Source organism: Rhododendron vialii, chromosome 9a (genome assembly GCF_030253575.1).
Source record: "Rhododendron vialii isolate Sample 1 chromosome 9a, ASM3025357v1".
In the NCBI taxonomy this organism is placed as follows: Eukaryota; Viridiplantae; Streptophyta; class Magnoliopsida; order Ericales; family Ericaceae; genus Rhododendron; species Rhododendron vialii.
The window spans coordinates 33,186,009-33,202,450 of record NC_080565.1 but is presented as its reverse complement, the minus strand read 5'-3'; the positions used below and the strand labels follow the sequence as shown (position 1 = coordinate 33,202,450).

The 16,442-nt window shown below is 38.2% G+C and overlaps 2 protein-coding genes across 3 annotated transcripts; both read right to left on the bottom strand.

The window, feature by feature from the left end:
* Positions 1 to 4,698: 4,698 nt before the first annotated feature.
* Positions 4,699 to 6,325, bottom strand: LOC131301200 (uncharacterized). 2 transcript variants are annotated; one of them, XM_058327369.1, is made up of 3 exons: positions 5,659 to 6,325; positions 5,335 to 5,569; positions 4,699 to 5,231 (listed from the first exon to the last, which is right to left on the bottom strand). In XM_058327369.1, exons 1-3 carry the CDS (start codon positions 6,262 to 6,264, stop codon positions 4,777 to 4,779), a joined length of 1,296 nt encoding a protein of 431 aa, XP_058183352.1. In that variant the 5' UTR covers positions 6,265 to 6,325; the 3' UTR covers positions 4,699 to 4,776. The 2 variants fall into 2 exon arrangements, with proteins under 2 accessions (XP_058183352.1, XP_058183351.1); XM_058327368.1 differs by having other exon boundaries at positions 4,700 to 5,249.
* Positions 6,326 to 7,874: 1,549 nt separating this feature from the next.
* Positions 7,875 to 9,048, bottom strand: LOC131299812 (L10-interacting MYB domain-containing protein-like). Its single transcript, XM_058325386.1, has 3 exons — positions 8,689 to 9,048; positions 8,481 to 8,568; positions 7,875 to 8,389 (listed from the first exon to the last, which is right to left on the bottom strand). Exons 1-3 carry the CDS (start codon positions 9,046 to 9,048, stop codon positions 7,875 to 7,877), a joined length of 963 nt encoding a protein of 320 aa, XP_058181369.1.
* Between the last annotated feature and the right edge of the window lie 7,394 nt (positions 9,049 to 16,442).

Sequence of the window (16,442 nt, the reverse complement as noted above, 5' to 3'; positions counted from 1 at the left end):
AAAAGTGTCAATAACAAGGATATATCTAAGACAGGCCGCTGCCACCTACACATATTTTAGTAGAATGACAACCAAGTTCATGTTTCATCAACTGTTCAAATTTTCTTACATCACAAAAGCAAATTTTATTTTTGAGATTATCATTAATAACAAAACAGGAACCAAATACTTTTTGCAACACTATAGTCCTGATGAACAATTGAAACTATCTTCAAACCGAGGAAGGTTTAACTTACTGAAAAGTATCCGAACCAAATGTTCTATCAACTTTTGAATTAGCCTTTGGATCATGGGGGCCGGGCTTCAATCTTCCTTTACTTGTGCCAGAAGAGCATCGGCTTCTTGGACTTGGCCTTTGAGGCTTCAATCTTCCTTCTCTTGGAAGCGGAAGCCAGCTTGATCTTTCTGTCATCTGTGTAACAACCTGGATCCTCAAGCACCACGAAGTTAAAAAAACCATAATCTGTCTTTTATTCCAAAAACTATATGATTTACAACTATCGATCTTTATAGCAAATTAACAACAACCCACTCTTGCAGCAACTCAGACAAGTCCACACCACCGGCACGCTCCTGGCCCGCTAACCAACTTGCAAGTTGGAGTCCAAAGGACTCCAGGAGTGTATGAGACATAATAACGTGTACAATATCAATACTACAATAATTGCACCACCATAACCACCACATATTAACACCAACCACGAATATAACACGTTCCACATAAAAGGAACCACATATCCGGTCCTCCTCGGTATATGACGGGTGACGTACCATCTCACTAGCCTCACCACAGCCCATTGGCCAACATGTCTTTTGGCATTGCTTATTAGTCTAGTCACCCTGCTACATACCGAACAGTTCCACGACATACAGTCACCGCACATAGCACAACCAACAAAAACCCAACATTAATATTGTACAAGAAACATGTATCTCACACTCACCCTCAAATCACCTTGTCATCAGATATAGTTGCACCTTATATTCCTCTTCAAAGAACAACGTACAAGATCTCATCGCCATCAAAATTGAACCCACTGTCCATAACTTTGCTCTATGAATGACTATTATTATTTTTAGTTTCCTACCACTGTAATGATTCAAGCCTTCAAGTTCACTTATATAGAGTAACTGATGCTTAGTCATCAATTCAAATCACCAAGTTCACCTTATGAGCTCCACCTCCAGCTTAATTCCCAAGTTCAGCACGTACCCACACAAAATGCTCTACACATTGCACAAGGCACAGAATGCCTTTTCTTTTGTTTTGTTCTCTATATTTTCTAAATACACAACTAAAGTAAAGTTACTTTTAAGACAAATATGGGTATTTGTAACGCCCCGAATTTTGGGAACGTTAAATGGGCAATTTCATTGAAAAACTAAATGGAGTCTGGCTCAATATTACAGAATATTCTCAAAAGAGTAATCTTATTCAACAAAAGGAGGGCAGACTAGGGTTCCTATCTACTGCTCCGCTTCTTCCTCCATCCTGGCCAGCTCCTCGGCTCCAAAAGACTCCAATGTGTAGAGTTCACCCTGTTCATCTATAAGATCTGACACATTATACCGGCGTTGCCACCAATATAATATGTCAGGGTCACCAAAGGTAACACCGTGAGCTTACAAAAGCTCAATAAAATATCCAAACCCACTAACTCTTAACTTACAACAATAGATCATAAAATCAACAGAGTGCAAGCAGGTTTAACAAAAATGATTAACGATAGCACATCCATATTCACTATTCATGTATCGTTGGTATCCATGTTTTTCTGTGTTTCTCCTACGCGACTCATCGTAGACTGTGTCTCCATTTCCACTTTTCATAACCAAATCAACATTTTCAAAATCCGTTTTTAACACACCCAACCTCGGTTCCGCCGTTCCGGGTTCCCGAGTATCCTCACAATGGTTCCGCTGCACCAGGTTCCAATTGGCACACAAAACTTGCATTGGCTCCGTGCCGCGGATAACCAAGCCATACCTCACCATGGTTCCGCCGCTCCGGTTCCCATGGGAACGCACACAATTCAAAACCCTCGGTTCCGCCGCTCCGGGTTCCCGAGTATCCCACAATAGTTCCGCCGCTCCGGGTTCCCATTTGGCGTTTTCGAAATCTAAACCCTCGGTTCCGCCGCTCCGGGTTCCCGAGTATCCCCACAATGATTCCGCCGCTCCGGGTTCTCATTGGGTTTTTCACAAATCTTACTTTGGCACACGCACACAACTCACATAATGCCACCCAAAACCGGTCATTATGTAGTTTCAAAATATTTCCATCCTCGGAATACATTTTTCTTGTTAACCACACCCTAGGTGTCATGTTTCTATTTTCTTGATTTCCGTGTCTTGTTCTCATGCATAGACTCCGCGGTAGGACTTTTTACAAACATAAATTATTCATTGTAATCTTGAAACTAAACTAGCAAGATCATCCAATTTCATATTAATAAAAATGCTCATAACCATTCTAAAGATCAAAATACGAATACTTCTATTTCAAGTGTCAAATTCTATCTTTCGAAAACCGTTCTTTCTTTCTTTGAAGGGAGTTCTAAACAACAGAGGTTTATTTAAGAAAAAGTCATTTATCTAACATGCTCGTACTTCCATTAGCGAGATAAATTTATTGACAATCATGCATTTTAAACGATAGATAACCTTATCTACTTGAAACTAAATAATAGATAACCTTATCTACTTAAGAAAAACGATAGGGCTATTGATACTTTGAATCAAGAACATTCTACTTTCTAACATACGATTCTATACGTAGAGTTTATGGGACAAGGGGTTCTACTTATACTTAGGAAAGTGAGTAGAGAAAATCTACATGATCGTAATGTCATTTCAAGATTTTGTAAAACGAGCTTGCTAATTATTCCTAATACTTTAACTTGCCTTATCATAAACAAAAATAACTAAAGTTATACTAGGGAGAATGAGTAGAGATTTATCTACCTTGATCCAAAACTAGTCGGGGCCGAATAAGCTAGTTGGAAGTTTTCTACGGGCGGCGAAACTCGCAAATCTGGACCAAACTTTGGATGGCAGTAACTCAGTCGATATTTGGCCGAATATGATCGTTCTTGGGTCGAAATTGAAGCTCTCAAAGTGCTCTACAACTTTCGTGAAAGAAGTTGATCCTAGAAACTACTTTAGGTAGGAGAAAAATGGTGATAAAGGAGAAGACAGTATGCTGTCTGGAAATAGGAATCCGAGATTTTTTACTGAACTTCGGATGCCAATATCTTTGTCATTTCTTCATCGATTGGGATGGTTCTTGGGTCTAACTTGAAGGTTTTGAAGTGCTCTACAACTTTCCCGAAGGGAGTTGGTTCTAAAAACTAATTTAAGTAGGAGAAAAATGGAGATTCGTGAAGGGCAGTAGGCTGTCTGGAAATGGAAATGGCAAATGAGTGAAGGTGTGAGTTGAATGGAAGGCATGGGGTGCTATTTATAGCCAACACTTGAGCTCCTCCTCCCTCCTCTATGGCCACCCCCCCCTCTCTCCTTTCTCCCATGGATTTGCTCCATTGAGTGGTCATTTCAAGCTTTTCAATCAAGTCATAACCTTCCATGACTTGTCTTTTCCAATTTAGGCCAAATTTTAGGCCATCATGAAGGGTTTTTGGCTTGTCAAGTCTATGAGGAGGTTGCTTGCAAGAAAGAATATAATCATGGGCTATCTTTGTCCTTTGGAAGACTAGAATGGTTTGACATGTAGTAAATAGGCTTAGGGCTATTAAAGTTGCTTGTGTAAGTGTCCAAAACACAATCACACACTCCACCTCCACTCTCTCACTCTCGGCCTCTCACTCTCTCTCCATCCGGCCCTCTCTCTCTCTCTCTCTCTCTCTCTCTCTCTCTCTCTCTCTCTCTCTCTCTCGGTACATATATATATGTATATATGTGTACATGTATATATATGTGTGTCTAAGAAAGTAAGTCTAGGTTTAATAGGTTTTTAAGGCTAAAATCCTAGGGTTGCATGCATGCATGGCTAGGTTAACTAGTTTTGGAAGTAAAATGATGAGATTCCTTGGCCCATGATTTTGGGGGTGTTTGGGAGCCTACTTTTTGGCTTTTCATTTTCAGCTTTTTGGCTTTTTGACTTTTTGGATTATGGCCATAATGTATTTTGAGTATGGTAGAGTGTTTGGGAGATTTGTGCAGAATGTATTTTGAAATTGTAGTAGTGTTTGATAGATGATTGTTGAGAATGAATTGTGGGTTCCATTTTTACCATATTGCCCTTTGTCTTCTTATAACAGGTCACTTCCGTTTTTTGTTAAATTTTTTTTTACTTTATTATTGAATATTTTTTATGAGCTGTTTATTGAAGTCTATTATTCTAAAGTAATGTTTTATGTTTGCTTCTTTCTTTTTTTCCCATATATGCTGTTTGCCTATCGGCGTTATATTATTGTGGTAAAATAATTGGTTTTGATATGTAATTTTTTTCCTTTTTTTAATTTAAGGAAGACATTCGGTATTTTTATTTTGGTATTTTAGACATAAAAAAATAAGACCAATGTTACAAGTAACACTTTAATTTAACGATAAACACATAACATAAATATGAAGAACAATAAAACAAACACAAACACTTTATTAATATTACAAGTCTGAAGCCAAAAAAAAAAAAAAAACACACACACACACACACACACAAACCACACCTACAAGCAGAATGAAAAAAAAAAAGCATAGCAAAAAAAATAAACACACAGGTTCAACAACATTACACAACCTCCAAAGTGTCGAGGTGACCTAACGTATATTGTTTTCCACAATGAAATCTCGCATAGATGCCCTTACAGTGTCCATGTTACGATCATCACGTTGGACCCTATTGCCATGGTTGCCGTTAGGTGCTGTAGTTTCTACTCCTCGATCTGAAGGCAAGAAATTTGGTCGCCTATCATAGAAACCAAAAGGAATGTCAGGAAAGTTGTTCCTTCTTATAAAATTATGAATCGCCATCGTTGCGGACACAAGAGCTACTTGTGTTGTCATTATGAAGCCAACAGGCATGTCACAAATCAGAGGCCAACGAGCTTTCCAAACGCCATATGTCCTTTCAATGGTGCACCGAAGAGAGGAGTGTATTTTGTTAAACCTTTCAAAGTTCGTCCTTGGTGCGCCTCCGTCACGCCATTCAGGAGGGTGATATCTACAACCTTTGTATGGTGCTAGATAACCACGAGTGTTTGGGTACCCGGCATCTACCAAATAAAATTGATCTGTAGTGATTGTCCAATACGTTAGTTGTAAAAGTTTAGTACAATTAGGGTGTAATATAAGTAAAGGAGAAATCGCAAGACTAACCTCCTTGTGGTGTTGGAAAATTTAACGCAGGATTCCTTATACAATCATAAAAAATTCTTGTGTCGTGCGCATTTCCTTCCCATCCCGATAACACGAACGTGAAGCACATATCAAAGTCACATGCGGCCATAATGTTTTGTGTTGGATATCCTTTCCGACCAATCCATTTCTGTATAGGGTCGTCCGTAGGTGGGTGGGCTTTTATGTGAGTGCCATCAATAGCCCCAATGCAGTCCTACATATAGAAAATTGAATGGTTAAAAGCCCCAAAGCCACGAATTGCCTGGGTACTCATAAAATGAATAAATCAATTACAAAAAATACCTTGAAATGTGGATAATATCTTGGATTGTTAGCTATTTTGCTATGCACTCCTTGTTGAGGCCATGGTCTAACCCAATCGATAGCCATGGCATTAAGGGCGTTTAGCACATTATGAAACTGCCTTGATATAGTCTCCCCCGAATGTTGAAAACGTTCTTGGGCATTTCTATTATTAGCTCGTTGGCCCATTATCCAGAGAAAGATAGCTACTTGCTCAGCAACTGAGATTCGCTCGGATACTTGCAACCCATAATTATGCTCAAGTTGGTAAACAAGTGAAAAGAAATTCATCTTACTCATACGAAATGATTGATACATACGCTTTGGGTTTCCCTCTTCTAGCTCGGTGACCCAAGCTTGACCAGTTAAGGCGGAGGTACGGCACGGTTCCTTGCACATGTACATATCATGGTGGATGTTACATATCTCAACAGCAGCTCGTCTCATTCTTGCATTTGCCCGACAAGGCGTAGGATGACTCGACCCTTCCCCGGTATCGTACGGATCTCCATCGTATGGATCTCCGCCATACGGATCGTCGTTGTCCCAATTTTCTTCATCGTAAAGATCATGATTGTAATCATCCGGATTTGTATAATTTGCCATACGGATTTGTAGGGGTAAACATGCACAGTGGTAGAATATGGGCGGTTTTGTTGCAAATGGAGCTTTGTTTCATGTTTTAAAAAACACAGCCAAGTGTATGGGTATTTATACACATTCTTTGTTATTATTTTGTAAAGCAAACCTCCCTAGCAAAGTTGCCGACAGATTTTCAAAAGTATTGGCACTATTCAAATTTTTTTGGGAACTAAAAATCACTATTCACATTTGGAGCTATTTCATGCATTATTGGACTTTTTTCCATAAATATAACTTGTCCTTCATGCATTATTGTCCTCCCGCATTTGCCAAACAAATACACAGCCAAAGTGTTAGGAAAGTTGGGAATTCAGAATCTGCAAGGACTCGTGAAGTGTATTATTGCCCGCTTGAAAGCAAGAAAGCTTTGAATTATTGGGCTCCATCTGACTGCTGAAAGCTTTGAATTATTGCCCACAACCTTTCACTTTGCATTTAGAGATTGCAATAGTTATATAGAGATGGGAATTTATGGAAGGAAAAGAGAAAAAGGGAAACATAGTAGTAGTAATTTTTTTCGCCGTTATACTTTCGCTCTCTCTATAACTCGTGGGGCGTGAGAAAAGGGACGAGAAAATAATTAAGAACAAAAAATGTGGAAAAAAAAATGAAGCAAATTCTTTTTGTTTACTGTTTTTAGTGTTCCATTTTGCCATTTACACTTCACTTCCATCTCAGATCAAACAAGACGAGGGAAAGACTTTTAAACTTTCCATCCTCCCTCCTTTTTGTATTCTGTTCCCCTGTTCCAAACAAACCCTTTGCTTGATTAGAAAAAGAAGAGACTAATGAATAAACGTCCATTTCAACTAAAAGAGTAAACATGTAGAGTCTAAGGAAACTTCACTTCAGAGAGAGGGAGGAAATGGTTGCTGCAATTTAATGACCAATGCGGCAACGAGTCGTAATTGAAGAGAAGAAAAAGAATTTGGATGAGGAAGAAAAAAATTAACCATTACTGGCGCATAATTGCAAGCCCTTTTATTCGTTGTTTACAAAAACAATTCTCATTGATTTCAACAGCATAATATTTCCAAAGTCTGCACATACATATTAATATGAGTTAGTCGTTCATATGACACATCACAGAAAAGCAAAATTCAGTAAATAAAAAAGAATCGACACAGGCAATGACAATACACAAGTTCTAAGAAACTGCCTAAACAGACGAAAAAGCCATCGTTTTTTTTCGTATGGCATACCAAACTTCGAATCAATTCGACTTCGAGTGCAGCAGCTTATCTGAGCCACAAATCATTCAACTTTTGTCAAGCTTGCAAACACCCTCAAACTCATGGCAACATTTTTTCTGTTTCGCGTGGAACCTCAAAAATTAACCATTTAACTCCAAAAACAAACATCAATAACTCCAAATAGTACCATTAACTCCAAATACTACCATTAGTTCATTAGTCCACCAGACACAAGGATCATCGGTCTAAAAGTACTACAATCACAGTCATACAAACACAGTGATACAAGTCTAATAAAGTCTCATCGAAAACCACACAAATAAAAAACACGCAAGTCTAGTAAACACCGCTTGAAAGAGGACAAGACATGAACTGAGGTCGCTAGCCAGAAACGTACCGATTGTTGAACCAATTGCCACCACCCATTTTCTGCAACTCAGCTGCTTCCACCCTTTGCAATTCTTGGGTTATGAAGTGGTACCTCCTAATTTCGTCTGGGCAAGTCATGAAAAGCGTTCGGGTCCTCGCATCTCTGAAAAGGTTATGGGCTTTTGCCCACAACGTTGGATCTGTGTCAAACTCAAGAAGTAGCAATAGCTTCTCACCGCATTCTTTTATCGTTGGAATGTCAGAGGCAGCACGGTGGACGGAGGAGGGAGAACTTGCACTGTCAGTTGAGTCGCATATTTGTTGCATGCAAGCTTCAAGTCTTAAGCCCATGGTACCCTTTTTGCCTTTGCCTTTCTTCGTAGCCGATCCATCAACACGCCTCTTCTTGGAGACATCTTCAAGTGGGTGCACCAATTCTTGAACCTCATCATCATTATCCAACAATGCATCAATGTCATCCACCTCCAAATTTATAGTACACTCTTTCGGAGCAGCTGGAATTGAGCCTGAACTAGGTGTGTGCATATGCTCACCAGTAGCTGTGTTGCTACGGAGCAGCTGGAATTGAGCCTGAACTAGGTGTATGCATATGCTCACCAGTAGCTGTGTTGCTACCAAAAAGGATGCGCATTTCCTCCTCAAGTGGCAAAGGCTTTTCCTTGAACTTGATACAATCAGGATGGCGCTGCAAATAAACATATCATTTAGGGAAATGATTTAAAAATAACCTCTGTATTTTGGTGAAAGAAAAACAAATTCAGAAGGCACAATACAGTGCTTGAAAGAAATTGGGAGGAAGGAATACCATGAGCTTGAGATCCCACCACTCCTCTGATGCTATAATAGCACCCGTGTCTGGATCCCTACCTAGTCCGGTTTCACCTAAAACCAAGTGTTGCCATAGCTGCCACTCCTTTTTCAAAACACCCAATTGATTCTTCAGTTGGCTTCTGTCATAATCCTTTCCCCTTCGTTCATTAAACTTCTTCAGAACATTGGCCCACCCAATCTTGGTAAGTTGGGTTCCTTCTTTGTATCCAGCACCTCCCAACTCTTCCACACATGCTTGGATGAAGCACTCTTTGGACTGTGCATCCCAAACTGCTTTCGTAGCTGCAGTTGCCACTTTTTTTCCTCTCGAAGATGTTGTTTGAGTGGAAGACATGTCTACAGTAGTGGAAAAACATAATTATACGTTCTGAATAAAAGGAAAGTACAACTGTCCACCAATCGAAATGTCCAACGAAATGATTCCTTCAATGACCACCAATGACAAAAGGAAGTTCAATTGGAAGCAACCTATGCGAATATTACATATCTGTACGCGTGTATTACTTCTTTCATCTACTATTTCATCATAGTATTGCAGGTAGACAACATTCATATACTATCATTGCAAATAATTACCTTAACACAATTCCAGGTAACGAAAATGGTACTCAGGTTCAACACAATTCCAGGTAACGAAAATGGTACTCAGGTTCAACACATAGGTCATAAGTACGACTAAACAAGCCAACATTTATACTCCGAATTAAATTAACTACAATAAGTTTCTACTACATCTTGCCAATTCCCAATACAACATAATAATGACAAAAAGTTGGGAAATTACAAAATAACATGGGCATCAGTACTTGGCTAACACATAGCCATACTAGAATCTGAATTTAATAACAACTCCCATCTTCATTTGAACACGATGACCCCCATCGCGATAACGAGGCATATGGCCAAAAACTTGGTGAACATCTTTGAATACTCCAATTGTTGTCGAATGATCATAACCTCTTTCTCAAGTGCTACAACTTCATCAATGACCTTGGTAGCACAAACATTGGAGACATTGGTATATTCAATCGATCCCCAACCACCAATTTGACTACTGCTTGTCCATTCCACAGGGAGGCACCAGTCAAAGAACCCACACCGAGCTGCCCTCTCCTTACGACATATAAAATACAATTCTCCTTTCGACTTCTCACTCTTTTCAACAACCTTAATTTCAGCCCTTGTTCCACAATAACAATTTCTTGGCTTATACAGAAGTTTGGGGGTATTGGTAACCCCTTTCTTGGTCTCACTCTCCGCTCGGTAATAACTACTGCTCGATGACATTTGCCTTTAACAAACAGGTATATTACTACAGATTAATGCAAAATAATTACTATAGATTTTCTTTTTTAAGAACTGAACGCAGGGTAGAATTTTTTTCAACAAAATCTGCAAACATTAACCAGTACCGTAAACCCTAAATGTTGATGAAGAACTAAAACAGTAGGATATTCTTTCATCTTCTTCTTCCCCTAAAGAATAAACTGGGGATGTTTTGGTAACTAATAACTGTAATTTACTTTGCTGTTGAGACTGGAACTCAGATATAAAATTTCCTGCTCCAACAGTTAGAATCAACTGCAGGCATTGAGAGTGGGTTTGGAAGGATTCGTCGTAGTGGACATAACCCAACCTCAAAGCTCATTCCTGTTTGTATTTTTTTTCTTTTTCGGCCTGTTTAATTGGGGGTTTAAGATTAGATCTTGCTGACGGATATTAGCTACTATTATCAAGGTTAACGGATATACCATGCAATATCTAAAACAAAAGGGGAATTATGAACATCCTAATACAAGCAAAGATCTGTTTGGGCTATTGCCTAATCAAAGAATAATTCCTTGTCAAAACAAATTATACTAGTTGCATGCTACTCTTGACGGAAAATTGAACAGTTGCATTTTAAAAAACCAGGAATTAATGTTAGGAATTAATGAAATCACAAAACAGTAGTACAAAAGAAGTTTTGACAAAGAGAACTGCTGCTGATGCCCAGGTCACTTATCTTGTTCAATCACAAGAGGGTGATCTACTTTTGGTGGAAAGGTTTTGGCTAAAACCTGATTGTGAAACCTGGAAAACTTGGAGATTCATGGTTTTTAAGTTGGACCCTACACTCCACTGGGGAGACAGGCGCTACATGGGTACCAATTAAGAGCTTAGGCAGTCAAGCCTTATTTCTGGGCGACAATCATTCTGTTTGTGTTTCAACATTAGAGTTTCCCAAGTGCCTACCCAACTGCATATACTACACGGCACAATATCAAATAGATGTTCCACCATACGTTTGTTAGGGGTTCGATGAGGACTCGGGCATGGAGGGATTATATATTACTGGGACACAGAACAGGAGAGAGAGAGGACCCAATACTCTGTAAAATCGGAAAAAATAAAACCCTTGTCAAATCTCTCTCTCACTTGCTCTAATCTAACAGATCATAACAACCTACACACAGAAACCCTAACCTCAAGCCGAAGAACAATCCTTTAGCCGAAGAACAAGAAGAATACCTGAAGATTGGGTACAAAAAGTTGATGAAAGGTGTGGTGTAGATCTGCTCCGGCTGCCTAACCGTGTACGACGACGACCGTTCTTCTCGTTTCTCCTCTTTGCTCTTCTTTCTCTGATCTCTCTCTCTCTTCTCTCTCTTCTCTGGGTGACCTAACGGTTGTGTGGTGAGTAGAGCAGATGAGTAGATGAGAGTGGATAAGGAGGGGCAAATTTGGTAAAATGAGGGAGTATTATGGGTATATTCGTAATAGACACTCAAAATCCGAAAATGAGAATCCAAAAAACTCCTCAAACCCAGATTTTGGTTTTTGGCTCCTAAACCTAAAATCCAAAAACCTATTCTCCCAAAATCCATTCTCAACTTCAGTTGCCAAACACTCAAAATCTGAAAATGAGAATCCAAAAATCTAAAAATTTGCTTGCCAAACACCCCCTTTGTATGGTCAAATCAAAGCCTTATTGGCAACTTGATAATCAATGACCAATGGTCAAAAATTTCCCTAGCATTTATGGACCAAAGGGTAAAGGAATATGGGTTATAATTAGGGTTTGAAATGACTTGTCATGGGGTATAATGATTACCCCTAAAAGTCTAAGGGTTCAATTAGGGTTCGGGGGGTTCAAAAGGCTCCAAGACGGTCAAAAAGGTCCAATTAGGGTTCGAAAAGTGTAACTAGGAAAAATGGTAGTTTGGTTTGTCCAACTAGTCGGTTGGAAACTAACCTTACTCGCCAAGTAGGATTTCTAGCCAAGAAATATAATTTAAAGATTTTATTTAACTTGTTAGAAAAATATACAAGCACTTTTATAAGCATACTTGTTTTTAGAAAATGACTAGATTGCTCGGCGTGAAAATATATAACTTTATAAGTCTCAAATCTAATTATGACGGATTATTAAATTTAAAAAGAAATTTTTAGTAGCAAATTCAAGTAATTAAAATAAAATTTAAATATTTAACGAAATTTTTATTTACCAAAAATCAGGGTCGTTACAGTATTACAATCTACGTCGCCTAGGAGCACCAATCCCTCATCTTTGAAGGATTGTAGAAACCTTCCCATCCAGCTTTTCTGGAAACCACCCTGTTCTTCCCGGCTAGATAGTGAGCCTTCCATTTATAGCCATGTTCCCCCCTTCTTCACTGATTCATCCTTGCAGTATTCTTGGTATACCTTGATTCCCTCCACAAGACCAGTGGGATACTTCCTCTCTTGGGTACGCATGAAGCCAGTTGTAGGTGGACAAATTCAAGTAGTGCTCTGAACAACATTGGAATGCAGCGGCTTCACATGCCTCTTGAACGTAACCCTATTTTGTCGATGAAACTCTTGTCCTGCAAAACAGACAAGGAGTGAGTGCACCTTTGCCTCTCGTGGCAAAGGCCCTCCGATGCCTTTGTTAGTATCACGTACTAGCAATCAAACCCTAATTATCAGTAGGAAAGCAATATGAAAGCAATGTATTGCGTACCTTTTGCCTCTAGGTTTACCTCATATTTATAGATTTTCGTATGCTTGTTGCCCAAGCATTCCTGTTGCCATAGGATTCCTAACTCGTATAGGAAACCCATGATATCAAAGATTCTTATTTCCTTTACCAGTTTATGGAAAAGAGTCCTTTCAGGATTCTTTTCCATTACTGACCGAACATCCCATTCTCATTGGGTATTTTTTTCAGACCCTATATTCTCGGGATCTTATTCCTTAACGGAATACCACTGTTTCTGAACCCTTCTAGCATGTTCCCTTCAATAGGACTTCTCTCTTTGTTCGGCCATCTCATGGCCGAACAGATGGCCTGGACCAGTTACTTCACATGTAACTGGTCCTTTAGAACTGATTTGGACCAGTTCCTTTCTAAGGAGCTCTCCTCCTGTTCGGCTCTTTGCCGAACGATATTTCTGAACAGTGGCGTCACATGTCACTTTCTTTGTATTTGGTCCAATAACGTTTCGTGTTACTGTACCGAGAATCGTACAACCTCTCTGGTCCATCGACTTCTCATATCGCTGGTTCACAGTGCGTTGACTTTTTACTTCACCGTGCTCGGGCTCTTCTTGGACCTGTTCGGGAATACCTCCCTACACCAGTCTTCAATGTCTCCTTTAGTGACGCAGAGGATAAACAAACAAATTGATGATTGGAGAGGAAAATACTTCATTTGAATATTAGTAGGGGTGCACACCGGTTCGCTAGTTCGCCGAATCTGAAATGCTTCGATTTTCGGTGGCATTACTTGGTGATTTTTACAAAAATGATTAAGTTAATCAAAATGATTTCCATTATAAGCTAAATTATCCCACAAATAGAATAAACAAACTTTTTCAGTTCCAAAAAAAAAAAAAAGGGTCGAATGTCCCCCACATTCCACAATGAATGACCAGTTATCCAACTAATAATATTAGGTGGGCGTATATTAGTACAATAGTTTATACAAATTTGAAGTAGGTGCAAATTTTCTCAATTAATATTAGGTGGGCGAATATTAGTACAATAGTTTATACAAATGTACACTTTTTTTTTATAGTCACCCACAACGGTTAAGGATTATTTTCATCTAACATCCCACATTCTCCTTTTAGAATTCTCTTAAAAAATATTTTTTTTCCACATCTTTAAAATATTTCAGAGTTTTTTTACAATCTTGTTGAACATTCTAGAAGAAAAATGTACAGTAGTCCATTCTCATTTTTTAATAAGTATTTTATCAAATAACATGGTCTTAGAACAAAAAATTAGATAGTTTGATTAAAAATTAGATAGTTTGATTAAACACTTAGGAATGTATAATTGAGATAGTATGTTTTTAAATAAAATAGATAATGTTCATCCATTTTTAGTTATTGACAAAATTTCTTGATATATACGTAATTGTATTAGTTAGTTAGCTCAACTGTATAAAAATAATATTGTTTGATTAAAGTAAAATCCAAACTACCAATTAAAAAAAATTGCAATGAAAGCCGGTGCCCCGATAGACCTAGGGTGGCTCTATTGGGCCCTTTTTGAGATGTTCAAGAAAGGATTTTGTGCTTGCATGCTGGATGCCACAAGTTAAAAAAACAATTTTTCTAACACCACACCTAATTACACATTCATACTCACAATAAAGGTGGGGCCCATACACACTGGGTGTGTAGTTGGGTGTGGTCGTAGAATGACTCGTTACAAAAATTCAGAATGTCTTTCATACTTTCTTCCTGGTGTTGTCTTTTCACAAGGTACAGGCCTTCTCTTCTTGATCTGGACAAAAACCATAGATATTATACTGTGAGAGTAATCGGTAATGAGAAAGAGAGAAAACCAATTTGACATAAAATTGATAAAAAAATTAACAAATATGATTTTTTTTAATAAGGATTAAATTTGAACGACAAAGGAGATGGATAACATGACCAAACTAAATTACACTAATTATTATCATAGTTGGTAACTAGGTATACCATGCAACCGTAATAACGAAAAACTGTTTTTGAATTTTCTGTCATATGTATATATGCGCATAAAATAAAACTTGCTTAATGTTGTTGTTCGTCTTATTTATTGAATTCGGAAAATTGATGGGATAGGAACAGAGAAACAAAGGACGATAACTAAACACGAGGGATTTGAACTCTCACCTTTTTCCTAAAACTCAATTGAGCGCGAGAGATTATTAGTCGAGAACTAGAGAACTAGTACAAATTACACAAAATGGTATACTAACAAGCAACAAGTACGGTATATAAATACGATTCTCTTGGGATAACTATTTAAATCTTACTAACTTAACTTCATAAAACACCTACACACACCCTCTCTTTCTCTCAACCCTTGCCGCCACAAATATCTTTGTTCTTGCTTTCCCTCGCCACAAAGGTAAGTTAATTTTTCCATCTGAATTGAAGCTTTCAATTCCAACTCCTGGAGACAAAAAAAAAAAAAAAAAAAAATTACAAAGATAAGCAAATGCCAAAAGTTCCAATCAAGTCGATCACAAGTTGTAAGGCGATGGTGATGATGGCGGCGGCGGCGACAGAATCTAAACACGAGCACCTGGTGCCGAAAGAATAGACATATGAACAGGATGGTTAGGTGAGGGGGACGGCGGCCTAGTTGGTATTCCAATCTTTCGCCATGGCTCTAAACTTAATTGTTGCGCTTAGCGATTCCAAGAAAAAGCCTCGGGTACTAATTCCCCTTAGGTACAACACCTAAAGCTTGTGCCCTTTACAACATATATAGTAGTTCAAATTCGTGTTACCAATTTGGGAAGGGATGCCGCGAATGAGCTGGTTCGTAGAAGAAACAGGCAGAACGTACTACAGCCTTTATCCAGCCTTGGAATTTTATGGTCAACACTTCACACTTGTACTTTGAAGTTCGAAGCAGTTCAAAAAATTCTAATGGGGTTCCTCTCCGGTTTTTAATTTGGATTCAGAATGAGACAGTTCAATTTTGGATCATTGGTATGATTAATGTTTTGTATTTGCACAAATATATTCTTGCCGGTAAGAAAGCCAATCCGAACCATTAAGAGAGTCCATTCAGTTCAAAACTTGGACCGAAGAGAATCCAAGTCAAAGTTTCTCAAGTAGAAAAAAGGAAGTCAATGAGATCGATGATTTCTTCCCTAAACGATCCCTTTCAATAGCTGCGAAATGCCCATCAATAAAACTCAAATTAGATTGCCATGAAATTTTATGCAGAATCCAAGATGGGTCGAGACTTGAGAGATGGATGGACACGGGTGATCGCTCACTTCCAATTTCAAAGAAATCCTTCATCTTTTTTAATTTTTATTTACTAGTGTTGAAAGTTCATAACATGACTTAGTACGTTCTTGTCAATTTATAAGTCTGAAACTTATTTCGATACTTTTTTACTTTTCACAACTTTTTGTCGTAGTTTTGGAGTTAGTCATTCGTCTCGGCAAGATAAATCGAAAAATTATAAAAATATGGACCGATATTGAAAAAATTCAAATGAGACAACACTTTAGACAAAAAAAATAATTGTTTAATACTTTTTTTTGTCTTTAATTAGTGATTTTTTTTGCTTTCCGCCATAATTTTGTACTATACTTTTTAGACTTCTCTTATCGAGACGGATAATTAATCCAAAAAATATTACGCGAATCTAATAAAAATTCAAAAAAAAAAACGAACACAACACACAAGACAAAAAAAAAAAAAAAAGTTTATAATAATGGAGCCTCGGGATACATTGGTTAGT

Coding starts and splice junctions, on each gene's coding strand:
- LOC131301200 (XM_058327368.1), bottom strand. CDS start 6,264: ATGGCAAATTATACAAATCCGGATGATTACAATCATGATCTTTACGAT. Junction 5,570..5,658: donor GATATTATCCACATTTCAAG/GTATTTTTTGTA, acceptor TTCTATATGTAG/GACTGCATTGGGGCTATTGA. Junction 5,250..5,334: donor TTTTCCAACACCACAAGGAG/GTTAGTCTTGCG, acceptor CAATCACTACAG/ATCAATTTTATTTGGTAGAT.
- LOC131299812 (XM_058325386.1), bottom strand. CDS start 9,048: ATGTCTTCCACTCAAACAACATCTTCGAGAGGAAAAAAAGTGGCAACT. Junction 8,569..8,688: donor GGTGGGATCTCAAGCTCATG/GTATTCCTTCCT, acceptor GTTTATTTGCAG/CGCCATCCTGATTGTATCAA. Junction 8,390..8,480: donor TGGTAGCAACACAGCTACTG/GTGAGCATATGC, acceptor CACCTAGTTCAG/GCTCAATTCCAGCTGCTCCG.